This window comes from Loxodonta africana, chromosome 18, assembly GCF_030014295.1.
Source record: "Loxodonta africana isolate mLoxAfr1 chromosome 18, mLoxAfr1.hap2, whole genome shotgun sequence".
Lineage (NCBI taxonomy): Eukaryota > Metazoa > Chordata > Mammalia > Proboscidea > Elephantidae > Loxodonta > Loxodonta africana.
In genome coordinates, this window is record NC_087359.1 from 24,017,143 (window position 1) to 24,030,400 (window position 13,258).

The following is a 13,258-nucleotide window of genomic DNA, read 5'->3' on the forward strand; positions in this document are numbered from 1 at the left end:
AAATTGATTAAAGAAGTAAACATGATGAACAACTATTTGAAACTACTAGAAGAAAATAAAGGAAGAGGTATTTATGACTTCAACAAAAGGAAGCATTTCCTAAACAAGATACAGACACTTACAAAATACAAAATCACAAAGAAAAGGATCGTTAAATTTTCTACAAGAAAATTAAAACTTAAATGCAATAAAAGAAAAAGATAAACCAATTTGATATTAATAAATTTAATGGACTAGCAACTACGTAAGAGAAGCATCTGCAACATACATAATGGACAAAGAAGTATCTAGAACACATAAAGAACTCCTAAAGCTGATATGACAAAAAGAGAAATCCAGTTTTATATTAAAAGGCTGTTTGCAAAAGAAATCTAAATAGCCATTCAACATGTGAGAAGATGCTCAACTTATGTGGAAAACAAGGCAATATGAATAATAATGAGATACCCTGCACTCCCATCAGATTGGCAAATATAGATAATTTTTATTGACCTATCTTTAAGTCACTGATTTTTCTTCTGCTGTGTCAACTCTGTGGATACATATGTCAGAGGGATTCTTCATTTACGATATTGTGGGATTTTTTGGTAAGCAATTCCACTAAACTATAATTGCTTTCATTTCTCTGCTAAAGTCATCAGTCTGCTCATAGGCTCTTCACCTTTTCAACCAGGTCCTCTAACACATTGATCATGGTTATTTTAAAGTTCTTGCCTGATAGTTCTAACTCCTGGGTCATCTCTGAGCCTGTGTCTGTTGACAGTAGTTCTTTTTTTCTTGCTTTTTTATGTTCTCATATTTGTTGATGTAATAATACTTGCCACAGTGTGAAAGAACAATAGAGGCTAAAGTAACTAGTATTTATGCTGGAAATGGGTACATGTCAGGCCATTAGTGTAGGACATTGAGTCAATATCATTAGTAGTTGAGCTTGGATTTGGATTTTCTTGTTGTTATAATTACCTCCAAATCACCCCATGCTTGAAATTCACCAAATGGTGCACTGCTACTAATCGGTGCTCTTGTGGGGCCTGAGGAGCTGTAGGTTTTTCCTCTGAGGTCCTGCTCCATCTTCAACTTTCAACAGGCCTTGCACACCTGAGCCGCATAGAGAGTCCCTCTCCATTCTCTCACCTCTACCCCATCATTTGACTGTTGTAACTTGGTGCTCAGTACAGTGCATGGAGTGAGGGAAAGGGGAGATCTAGATTTCCTGTCCAGCCTCAGTGGTAGGTGCTGTGGACCTGGGCCTTGACGTGGAGCTTCCTCAGCATTTTTCCTTTACTACATGGAAACCAGATCCCACCAGTATGTGTTGAGAGGTCTTGAATATGTGAGTTATATTCCTCTCCCTCCTTCAGTGATAGCAGATTTCTTTTAGTATTAGTGCTGGGTCTAGACAGCATTCCTCAGTAGCAACTGATCTTTCCTTGGAAATGGGGATGGTATATTTCCCACCCCACACTGAGCAGTAGACAGCTGTTGTTTTTTGCTTAGTACAAGATTAGTGATTGGGGAAAGGTGATTTTCTTTCCTCTCCCCAAGGGAAAATGGCTTTGCTTCTACTGGTCCCTTAGAAAGAGTGTAATGGGAGCACAGGTGGGGAGGAGGGTTTATAGACTGTCCCCCAGTGGCAATTGACTTTTGTTTTAATCCCTCCCTCAGCAGATCTTGTTTGGGGCTGCCAGGGCTTCCTTTTCCTCCCCTCAGACTGATAGCTGCTGCTCTTAGGAGAAAACATTCTAAGAAGTGGGCAGGCTTTGTGGCCTGTGACCTTCTGAGGAGTGTCTCGGTCCCTTACACTGCCCTGACCTTTGCTATGAATACCCAGTGGGACCATAGGAAAAAATTATATGAATGAACATGCATGCCCCTTGTGTTTGGGGCTCCCAGGAATTGTAAACAATTATGCTAGAAGCCTTTGAGGATTTGTTAACATTTCAGCTGTTTTCTTTTTATCCACTTTTATGGTTACCGTGTCTTCCATTCTTACTCTGCCAAAGTAGTTCACGGGTCTGTTCATGGGTCCCATCTATCCTTGGAAGAGACTTTCACCGTTTGGAATTCAGTTCACCTGGTTGCCTTGTGATATTAGCTCTCTAAAGAGCTCAAGAAGAGTTGTTAATTTCATTCAGCAGCCATGTGTAGGTTCTTCCTCTGGCAGTGCTGTCTGAGGCTGCCTTGACTAATATACCTCTTGTTGGAACTGGCCCCTGGACAACCCAGCTTTGTCTCTAGGAAATAGCTCCACCCTGGGCATGACCTTGTCCCATGAATGAGATGAAGGCTTCAGGTGGGGACACAGTCACTCCTTATCACTATGGAGGAGTTCATATCAACCATGTGGTTCTATCTCATAGCCAATACAGTCATAGAGGGAGGAGGCCACTTCCCTCAGAAGTCACTTATTTAGTACACTGAAGTTACCAGGTGGCTCTTCATTTGCAGGAAATGTCTTATTAAGACCTTCACATTTATTTTATCCTTTTCCTTTCTTTCTCATTAAACAGGGCAAAATGAGTAAGAGAGAGATAAGGTTGTGTCAACAAACTGGGGCTTTACTATGCAAGAATGTTCTTAAAAAATGGAGGATGAGAAGAGACTCCTTAATGGTATGATTGAATATCTATGTCACTTCATGTTTTTAATAGGAAAATATATTTCTCTGGTTGGTATATATGCTTTGTATGTCTTTCCCCAAAATAAAGCACCTTTATAGTACAGAAAAAGCTGTTCCTCAGAACATGAATCGGTCTGAAGACATTTCAGTCAACACAGGGCTATAAATTAAAGCCTAAAAACACTGAAGCTCATCAGCCATTGAGAATGCAGTACCTGTTTTTAAAAAGCCAAAGTTTGCACTTTATACTAATGCTTAACACTGGGATTAAGATACCAGTATTTTGACGATATAGTGGACAAAAACACCATAAAGCCCCTGTTTAAAGAAACAGGGAACTGGCATTTTCTCTTTTGGATCTCTTTTTCTTGAAAAAAAAAACAATTTTTTTTTAATGCTGCAAAAATGGTGGAAAATTAACACGAAGTCTTAGAAGTTCACCATCTAACAAAAATCCCGGTTACAGTTTAGTACCTTTTCGTAATCAGATAGATGGAGTTAGGTAGCATTTTTAACTAAATTGGAATTGTACTGTATATCCACTGTGGATTTTTTCTAAGATTATGCATTTTAGAAATATTAAATGACTTACTACTGGAAGTTTGCAAGGGACCAGGATTGGTAACTAGTTAACCAAGCTGGTGTTTCTCAGGTCGTCCACATTCCGTTGAGTTTCCAATTCCAGAATCTTGGCATGTGACCAATCTATTGTTACTAAATGAGCACCTTGGAACTCTCTTGCAACACATAAGCGTTCAGCAGAATCCAATACAGCATGAGTGAGTCACCAAGGTAATACCAGCTGAGAGTACTTCATCACAGTTTGCCATTGTCACTTCTGATGTCTTGAATGATCCAGTGCAAGCTTCAGCATTAGTGCTGAGGGTCAGTAAATTTCCATTCCAACTGATAATTCCTTGGGATTACTGAGACCACTGACTTTCGTACTATACATATTTTAAAAGGTTCATAATTTGGTATATATCGAAATTACAAAAGTGGACAAAGAAGCAATCTTTATGACAGAACTGATTGTGGATGACTAATTTGGAATCATAATTTTTTTTATTCTTTCTCTTGAATTATGTAGGAATGGTTGATCTCATCGCTCCTTCTACTTTGTTTATACCTGTCTCCTAATATTCATCATGTTAATGATTTCTCTTCAATGCCCACTGTGGACCTGGGACGTGTAGATTCATTTAAAGATTCTAACTATATTATCGCATACACACCCGTCACCAATACAACTCAACAGATAATGAATAAAGTAACCTCAGCCCCCTTCATGACAGGTGAGTTTTCTAAAAACCCTACAGGAACTTCTAGTGTCAAGATTTAGTTCACTAGACCACTGATGCATGCGTTTAGTTTGCATTTCAGTTGATAAACCATGTCGATTGACAAAATTTCTATGTTATATGAAACATTAATATACTTTCTCTTTGTTGGAAGTAAGAGGCCGTTATTCAATATCTATATCAAAACCGAATGTATTGTTTGGCAAGTATTGGATTACCAGTTGAAGTGCAAGTCTCTCAACAAGGAAAACTTTGGAAAGCATGAAATGCATAGGTCGGAAGACATTGAAAAGGGGTTTTTTGACACATAGCTGTGGAAGCATTGTTACTAGACTGAGATTATTGCTGTAGGGTTTGCCTGTTATTATGGATAAAGAGCAGTCAGTTTCATCTTTTCTTGAGTTTGATTATAAGAATTTTATCCTCAGTTTTTAACACCAGAAAAGAAAAGATTTTCTTACTATATTTGAAAATTCTATCAAAGAGTATTCTGTGTTTCCAAATTTCATTCTTCAGAGTTAGGGTACTTATCAATAAACATTTCAAAAGAGGAGTATTACTATCAAGATTGCTTCTATAACAATTTCCTGAAATAGAAGCAAAACAGTGTTGTATTGCATGGGCAAATCTGCTGCAAAAGACCTTTTAAAGTGTTGAAAATCAAAGATGTCACTTTGAGGACCAAGGTGCTCCTGACCCAAGCCATGGTATTTTCAGTTGCCTTATATGCATGAGGATACCCTGGTGGTGTAGTGGTTAAGTGCTACAGCTGCTAACCTAAAGGTCAGCAGTTCAAATCCACCAGGTGCTCCTTGGAAACTCTACGGGGCAGTTCTACCCTGTCCTGTAGGGTCACTATGAGTCGGAATCGACTCAGCGGCAATGAGTTTGGTTTTTTCTTTTTTTTATTCATGAGAAAGCTGGACAATGAATAAAGAAGCCCAAAGAAGAATTGATGCCTTTGAGTTATGGTGTTATCAAAGAATATTGAATATATCATGGACTGCCAGAAAAACAAACAAGTCTGTGTTGGAAGAAGTACAACCAGAGTGCTCCTCTGGCTCTCGCTCCAGTTCCCTTGCCTCTTTATGATGCTGCTGCTGCTGCTGTTGTTGCTATTGTTGTTATGTGCCATCAAGTTGGTCCTGACTCATAGAGACCTCATGCGCGAAAGAATGAAACACTGCCCGGTCCTGTGCCATAATCACAGTCGTTGCTATGCTTGAGCCTATTGTTGCAGCCACTGTGTCAGTCCATCCCACTGAGGGTCTTCCTCTTTTTCTGCTGACTTTCTACTTTACCAAACATGATGCCCTTCTTCAGGGACTGGGCCCTGCCGATAACATGTCCAAAGTACGTGAGACAAAATCTCACCATCCTTGCTTCTAAGGAGCATTCTGCCCGTACTTCTTCTAAGATGGATTTGTTCACTCTTCTGGGAGTCCATGATATATTCAATATTCTACGCCAGCACCATAATTCAAATGCATAAATTCTTCTTCCTTGCTGAAAGTGAAGAGGACTTGAAACACTAATGAAGATCAAAAACTACAGACTTCAGTATGGGTTACACCTCAGTGTAGAGGTATGTCAACAGAGGAAAAAGTATGTTTCCACCGCAGGTTGATGACCCTGTGTGATGGCTTTATTCACAGGTTGGCTGTCCCCAGAGTCAGAACTGGTCTGCAGAATCTCCAGATCTCAACCCTATCAGATAATCTCACTGAAAGGAGTACAGATCTTTACCAATAGTTTAAAAACATAAAATTCGGGGCTTATATCCATTGGCTCAAATGGGCTACTTTGGGTTAGTCTTGGTCTTCACCCACTAAGAACTAATCTCTTTGGATGGGGGGTGCAGTACTGTCATTGCCCATGGTTGGTCCTCAGGTCAAACCATATGCCACATCCAAATGAAATGGAGTAAGAATAGAGGAGAGACAGTATTCCAAATGTATCTTATGATGTTTACTAGGAGGATAACTGGATGTCAGGCAGATAAAAACAACAGATGTTCTTTACACATATAAATGCGTACTCCAAAGCAGAATCCATGGCAATTACCTCACAAATGTGAGTTGAGTTATGTTTTAATAGTGACTTAAAGTTTACAAAAATTTGTGAACCCACAGAACTGTACACTTGAAAAGGGTGAATTTTTTTGGTATGTGAATGATATTTCAATTTAGACAATGTTAAAGAGACTTAGAAGGTACTTGATATTAATTTTAAGCACCATAATTCCTCACCAAGGGCATTACTGCAAGAAAAACCCATGGATTCTGCTCTACCCAGTCACTGGCAGCCTATATAACCTCATTTCTCTTTCTCAGTTCATAGTTCCACCCTGGTCCAGGTAATCATTTATTTTGTGCTTGAATTCTGACCCTATCTGGATTCAGTAACCAGAAATTCAATCTCTCTGTAGCCTGTGTTAAGACACTTGGTATTTAGACTCCTTGTGGTCATAGTTCCCAGGATATATTAGACATTTCCATCGTATCTTTGTTTCATGTCATGGTGACCACATGTGTGCAGAGTAGAATTGCTCCATAAGGTTTTCAAGGCTGTGTGTGGACTTTCGGAAGGAGATTGCCAGGCCTGTTTCTAAGGCAACTCTGGATGAGTTTGAATCATTGACCTTTAGGCTAGTAGTCATGTGCCTAAACATTTGCACCACCTGGGGGTTGCCAATCATTCCTTCATTCTTAAGAAAACGTCTATATGGAGATAACAAGACATCTTCAAAAAATATTTAGTAATGTCAGTATTGTCACTCTATGTATTTAAAAATGTTCACTTTTTTTTCGAGCACCTTAACCATACTGTCAGGGTTGTTATAGAAAAATTAGTTGTATAGTTATTTCCACCTGATATAAACCAGTGTCTAATGATTATATAAATATATTAATTGTCTTACTACCATTTTAGATTTGTTGCACTGCTAATTGTTCTGTAAATAATTTCATCGGTATAGTATGATATTTTTGTGCTTGGAATTGACTCAATCAACATGCACATGAAGACAAAATAATGTCATGAATTCTTCTGATTGGATCTAGTCTGAGCTTTAGAAATGCCTTTCCCCAACCTCTTAGTCTGTCTAATTTACTAAAGCCAATGCTTGATTTTGTTTTATTAACATAAAAAAATTTTTTTGGAACATGGTGTCCTGAATTTGTACCCATTAGTAATGTACTTACAATAACATTGCCTTCTTGTAATGGCAGGTAGGGTAGTCATGGGACTGTCAGATGAAGAAGGTATTGAAGAATTATCTGCAATGTATCCTGAGGAAATAGTAAAAGTCATCTTTACTGATACATTCTCATATCATTTGAAGTTCTTGTTGGGACACAGAATCCCAACAAGGAAGGAACACGGGGACCATACAGGTAACTTCACAGCTATAAAATCTACTACTCTGTTTCAATTTAAGTCATACATGGGGACAAATGTTAGTATGGCAAAATAGATAATACCTCTCTGAGGTCAATATTGTCACACCAGACATTTTAGAAATTTACACGTATTTTGAGGTATATTAACATATTGTAATGGTTGTTGAAAATAAAGTTATTTATGAATAAGATAGAACAAAACAAAGCCCAGACTCATTGGTGTTGAGTTGATTCTGACTCATGGCAACCTGTATGTTATAGAGTAGAACTGCTCCATAGGGTTTTCTTGGCTGTACTCTTTATGGGAGCAGATTGCCAGGCCTTTCTGAATCCATGGTGCCACTGGGGTGGGTTCAAAGTGCCAACTTTCAGGTTAGTAGACAAGCGCCAACATTTTGTACCACAAAACCTCCCTTTAAGTGCCTAAATAAGCTCACATGAAAGACAGGGGAATTCCCAAGGGCCTGACCTGAAGAGGGCACTAAATTCAGAGTGGTAGGTAATTACTAATGCAATATGATTTTGCCAGTCTCAGTAATCAAGAGATTTGGGTTTTAATATGAGGACAGAGGACAAAATCTCAGACTTGCATGAGGTTGAGATTTCTGCATTAATTTGGAACCCTGGGAAGACTGTACACTCAGTAAATGAGTAGACAAGAAAAATAAATCACCTATGGGCAAAGGAAGCTTGTTTGTCTTACCTTGGGCTCTGGGGGAGGAAAAAAGAATTCACCTTTGAGAAACTGCAACCCTTAGCCTGCCTTCTCTTGGGTTTGGAGTTCTTAATTACATCATCTGCCTGGTCTGGGAAACCTCAAGTACAAATATAAACAAAGTGATCCTGAGTTGTTCAGGTACTGGGGCGGTCGGTAGAAGAGATTATAGATCTGTTCCAGAAAGGCACACCCTCAATTCAGCCCACAAGATAAACTATCTCTGAATTCAAATTTGCAGTTCAATATGAGAAGGCAAGGTGCCATAAGTGAGAGTAGAAACAACAAAGAAGAATATGGTTTTTAATAAAGTTTGAAATTTTTTAAAATTATATGTGTCATTTAGGGGTACATGGTAGAAGTTATCTTCTACCACTTTGGGGCTTGGTGATAAGGAAAGCAGTAAGATCATAGAGTGCATATAGGGGATTCTAACTGTTCTTGTGATGACTTATTTTATATCATTTGTAGGTGTGATGTATTTCAAAACAATTTTTTCAACATTTAAAAATTTAATGTAATATTCATTTAATTCTTGTACTATATTAAAATATCTCTTTAATATAGATTAATTCTCAATGGAATGGTAGTTTGTGTGTGTGTGTGTTTTAATAAGTAAATCTTTTTCCTCGAAAGACTTTCTGATCAGCATGATTTAAGCAAAATAACTTGCCTCATTTGAACTTCCATTTGTACATTATGCGTGTGCTATGCTTTGGTGGCACAGTGGTCAAAGCACTTGGCTGCTAATCAAAAGGTTTGATGGTTCAAATCCACCTGCCGTTCCATGGGAGAAAGATGAGACAGTCAGCCACTGTGAAGATTACAGCCTTGGAAACCTATGGGGCAGATCTACTCTGCCCTACAGAGTCACTATGACTCGGAATCAACTTGACGGCAATGTATTTTTGGTTTGGGTATATTCAACGTTAGTCTACAAGTAAGAGCTTTAATGCTGTTCACTGTTCCTCAGTCCATACTAAGGCTTTGCTAACTTTTGAAAAACATTTTTAAAAAATACTGTGTTCACAGTACAAAATCATAAAAGAGAAGAGCACCACAAATCCTTCACTGGCAGAGAAGCACAGAAGATATTGTGGGAAAGCATAGAGCATGTATTATAATTTAACCCAGAATTTTCCCTGGGAGTGTTCTGCCTTCCCCACTTGGAGAATCATTATTATAATTTATGTTTTCATGGGTTTTGATTCAACGTAAGAACATTTAGAGTTTGGAGCCATTGTAAAGTTCACTGCTTCCTATAATCAGGACTGAGAGAGTCCAGGATGATATTTTGGTTTCTTTCTTTTCCCAAAGCTCATTGTTATGAAATCCATGGAGATATTGACTGTGGAATTTCAGAATTCTGGGAGAAAGGTTTTGTGGCTTTTCAAGCTGCCATTAATGCTGCTATCATAGAAGTAAGTGCAAAACATCAATGCAAACTAATGTGCAATGCAAATTAACGATGTTAGCAGCATCTACATAAATAGATAGCTGCATTCTTTCATTTGCTCACTGATATCTCTATAAGAAAGTCTATTGAAGCTACTGTATGATAAGAAGATATAAATACAATAGAAAATTTCTCCTCCAAGGACTCAACCCTGTCAGGAAGCCAGGCATGTAAAAAGAAAATTATTAGAATAGGAGAAATAGGCCATCATGGTGGTATAAATAAAGTCTTTGTAAGCAAACTTGCAAAAGATTATGAGCCAAGACTGCTATGGAAGAATTCCTAATTGAAATGACATTTAAACTTGAAGCTTGAGGTGGGGTTTTGTTGAATATATAAAGTCAGACGAGGCATTTCATGCAAAACATTGGGCAATATTAGCAGCGGAAGATGACCCAGTAAACAAGATAAGCACAGGCTTACTTGTGCTTACTTACTAATCTGTAATGAACAATTTCACATGAATTTCAACCACCCCTGTCTGGAATTGTAAACTGGAAAAGAGGGTTTGATTCTTTTGGAAGGTACTGTGGGGTTGGGAGAGACAGATGCCAGTCATACCTAGAAGCAGAATCTTTGATGTGGTGAAAAAATCTGAAGTTGTTCACTATGGGTTAATAGGTAAGGACAAGTAAGCCTATGCTTAACTTGCTTGTTGGATAATCCATCCCTGAATTAGGCAGGGAGGTGGTAAGACACATAGTAGATTCTGAGAACTGTGAGTAGCTCAGAATGTCTAAAGTCCAGGCTACAAGTGGACCAATGACATGATGGGGAAGCAGAAAGTTAGGTTTACAACAGCTCGAGACAATCTTCTTATGCGTATACACGCACAGGAAAATATATATGGAGTGTGCCACCCAACAATATACAAATTTTATTTATTAATATCTTTCTTCAGAGCACAACAAATCATTCAGTGATGGAAGAATTGATGTCAGCTACTGGAAAAATTATGAAGATATATCCCTTCATAAGTCAAGGAGGACTTATGACAGATGTCTTCATTTTCTTCTGTATCATTTCTTTTTCCCCATTCACTTACTATGCCTCTATCAATGTTACAAGAGAGAGGAAGAAGATGAAGGGCTTGATGACAATGATGGGTCTTCGAGATTCAGCATTCTGGTGAGTGAAAAGTGATACAAATAGATAAATGAATGAGCTCAGGCAAAGTTGGCTTCTTCTAGCTACAGAGCATCATTATTAAAACCTGATAATTTTCTAACATTTTCTTTTTTCCCTGTGAATGGAATAACTTGCCTTTGATGTAATGCTGGCTAGGCTAAGGCTGGGTATTGCCATCCTTCTCTGAAGTGAAAAAAGGACATTATGGTGTTCAGAGCATTTGTCAGTTCAAGTGATTAACTGATTTATCTGTGATTAATTTATTCAACAAACATGATTGTGGGCGTACCCTGTGTCAAGGTCTATAGTAGGGACTGGAATAGAAAGGTCAACAGGACATAATGCCAGAATTTAGGTCTTCACTGGGATTTGAGGAAAGAGAAACAGCATACTGTGGTAAGAACTAGGAAAAAAAAGAATAGGATACTTTGGGAGTCCACAATGTCTTACCAGGTAATGAGACATGGGGTGAGGAGGAATGTTCCATGTAGAAACAGCAACATGGGAAAACTAGATAGGCCATCAGCAGCAAGGTCATAGAGAGGTGGTATCGCAGATTAATGACTTTGGATTGTTGCCCTATGAAAATTGAGGGATCATCAGCAGTGTACATGGAGGAAAGATGACAGAATTTATATGGTGCAGGCCAACATGGTGCTATAGACAGAAGCACCATGCCATCTCTCCACAGCAAAGACCCATAAAACAAAGACAAACATCAATCCTGGAACCCTAAGCATCAAGTGAAGAGATAAAGAACTCGGCCAAGCACCAAATGGAATAAGAAACTAACAGAACAGAGAGCAAGGAGAGATATGTACAGAGGTCCCCTATCAGCTAACACAGCACGGATTAGCCATCTTGGACTCCTGTCAGAGATTGGTAAACAAGGAGTATGGGAAAGAAGCTTCACGGAGTTCCCACAAGGAGACAGAGAACCCGCTCCACACATCACAACCTCCCCCCTCCTTCCTGCCTACCTTCATTGTGCCCTGAAGATCACACTCTTGAGCAGCACAGGCATGGCCTACCAGAACCTGCCCTGCACCTATTCCTTTAAGCCCTACCACATGCCACAAACAACACATCCCAGCCCCTTCCCTTCAGCTGGATCTGCCCTGCTGCACCATAGCTGAGTGACTGGCCCAGCTCACTGAACAAGGAGGTAAAAATTATCATACCCACAGATAAGCAAACAACTAAGAACGCACAGCCCATCTGCTCAGACATAACTAAATAAAACAAAAAAGCAGGATGAAACAAACAAATCTACAATCAATAAATGAAGAAAATAACTACTGAATGTCCTGAAGATAGCAGATAATATCAAAACATATTTAAAAAACAGGACTGGATGGTTCCAGTAGGCATCCAAAATAAAACACCAGATGACTTTCCAGTAGAAGAAAAGGCGTTAGAACTACCTGATAGGGAACTCAAATCTCAAATATTCAGACCTAACCAAGAGCTAAGGAAAAAGCAGACAAAGATGAGGAAAAAATAGACAAATTCATAAAAAAGGCAAACAAGTTAATGAAAAAAATACAGACAAAAAAATGGAAGAATTCAGGAAAATAATACAGGAACAAAATGGCAAAATAAATTCACAACTAGAAATCATACAAAAACAACAATTAGAAATCCAAAACATAAACAACAAGATTTCAGAAATGGACAGTGTCATACAAGGCTGAGGAGTGGGTTTGAAACAATGGAAGACAGGATGAGTGAGATTGAAGACAAACACTTGGGTGGAACTCCATTCAAGGAAAAATCAGAAAAAAAAAAGAAAAATGAAGAAATCCTCAGAATTATGTGAGATACAATCAAAAGCAAAAATTTGCCACTGATTGGACTTCCAGAACAGGGGGATAACACAGAAGACACAGAGGATCATTGAAGAATTGCTGACAGAAAACTTCCCTAATATCAGGAAAGATGAAAAGCTGACCATCCAAGAAGTTCAACGAACCCTGTATAGGATAGACCCCAAAAGAAAATTACCAAGGCATACTGTAATCACACTCGCTAAAACCAAAGACAAAAAAGAATCCTGAGAGCAGCTCAAGAAAAACGAAAAGTCACATAGAGAGGAGAAACAATAAGACTAAGGTGATTATTCGGCAGAAACGGTGCAGGCAAGAAGGCAATGGGATGACATATATAAAACCTTGAAAGAAAAGAATTGCCAACCAAGAATGTTCAAATATGATAACAAAATTAGGACATTTCCAGATAAACAGAAATTAAGGGAATATGTAAAAATCAAACCAACCTTAAAATAATTATTAAAGGTAGTCCTTCCGTCTGAGAACAAACATCGTTTGTACCACCCAGATGCCAACTTAGGAATTGAAATCTCAAGGACTATTCAAAAACAAAAGAATTACAACAGGGAACCAGAGAGTTTAATCTGTAAATGATAACAATGTCAAAACAATAAAAGAGGGAATAAACAGTTTAAGTATAGAACTTTCTAACAGAGAGGAAGGTAAGGCGATACCAAGTAATAATATACTCATTCAAACCTAGGAAGATAAGGGTAAATTTCAAGATAACCACAAAGAAAGTTCACAAACCTACTCATCAAAATAAAGAAGAAAAACTTAGTCTCAGTAAAACAAAAGAAATGAAAAA

The 13,258-nt window shown here is 38.3% G+C and overlaps 1 protein-coding gene across 3 annotated transcripts in view; it reads left to right on the top strand.

The window, feature by feature from the left end:
* The window catches only part of LOC100663640 (ABC-type organic anion transporter ABCA8), a 117,355-nt gene that overhangs the window by 42,900 nt on the left and 61,197 nt on the right, over positions 1-13,258 (top strand). For all 3 annotated transcript variants that reach the window (XM_010596996.3, XM_023556954.2, XM_023556955.2), the window contains 5 exons: positions 2,511-2,612; positions 3,711-3,915; positions 7,152-7,316; positions 9,355-9,458; positions 10,395-10,621. In XM_010596996.3, coding sequence (XP_010595298.1) covers positions 2,517-2,612; positions 3,711-3,915; positions 7,152-7,316; positions 9,355-9,458; positions 10,395-10,621 — 797 coding nt within the window. In that variant the 5' untranslated portion in view covers positions 2,511-2,516. The remainder of the gene's footprint in view (positions 1-2,510; positions 2,613-3,710; positions 3,916-7,151; positions 7,317-9,354; positions 9,459-10,394; positions 10,622-13,258) is intronic.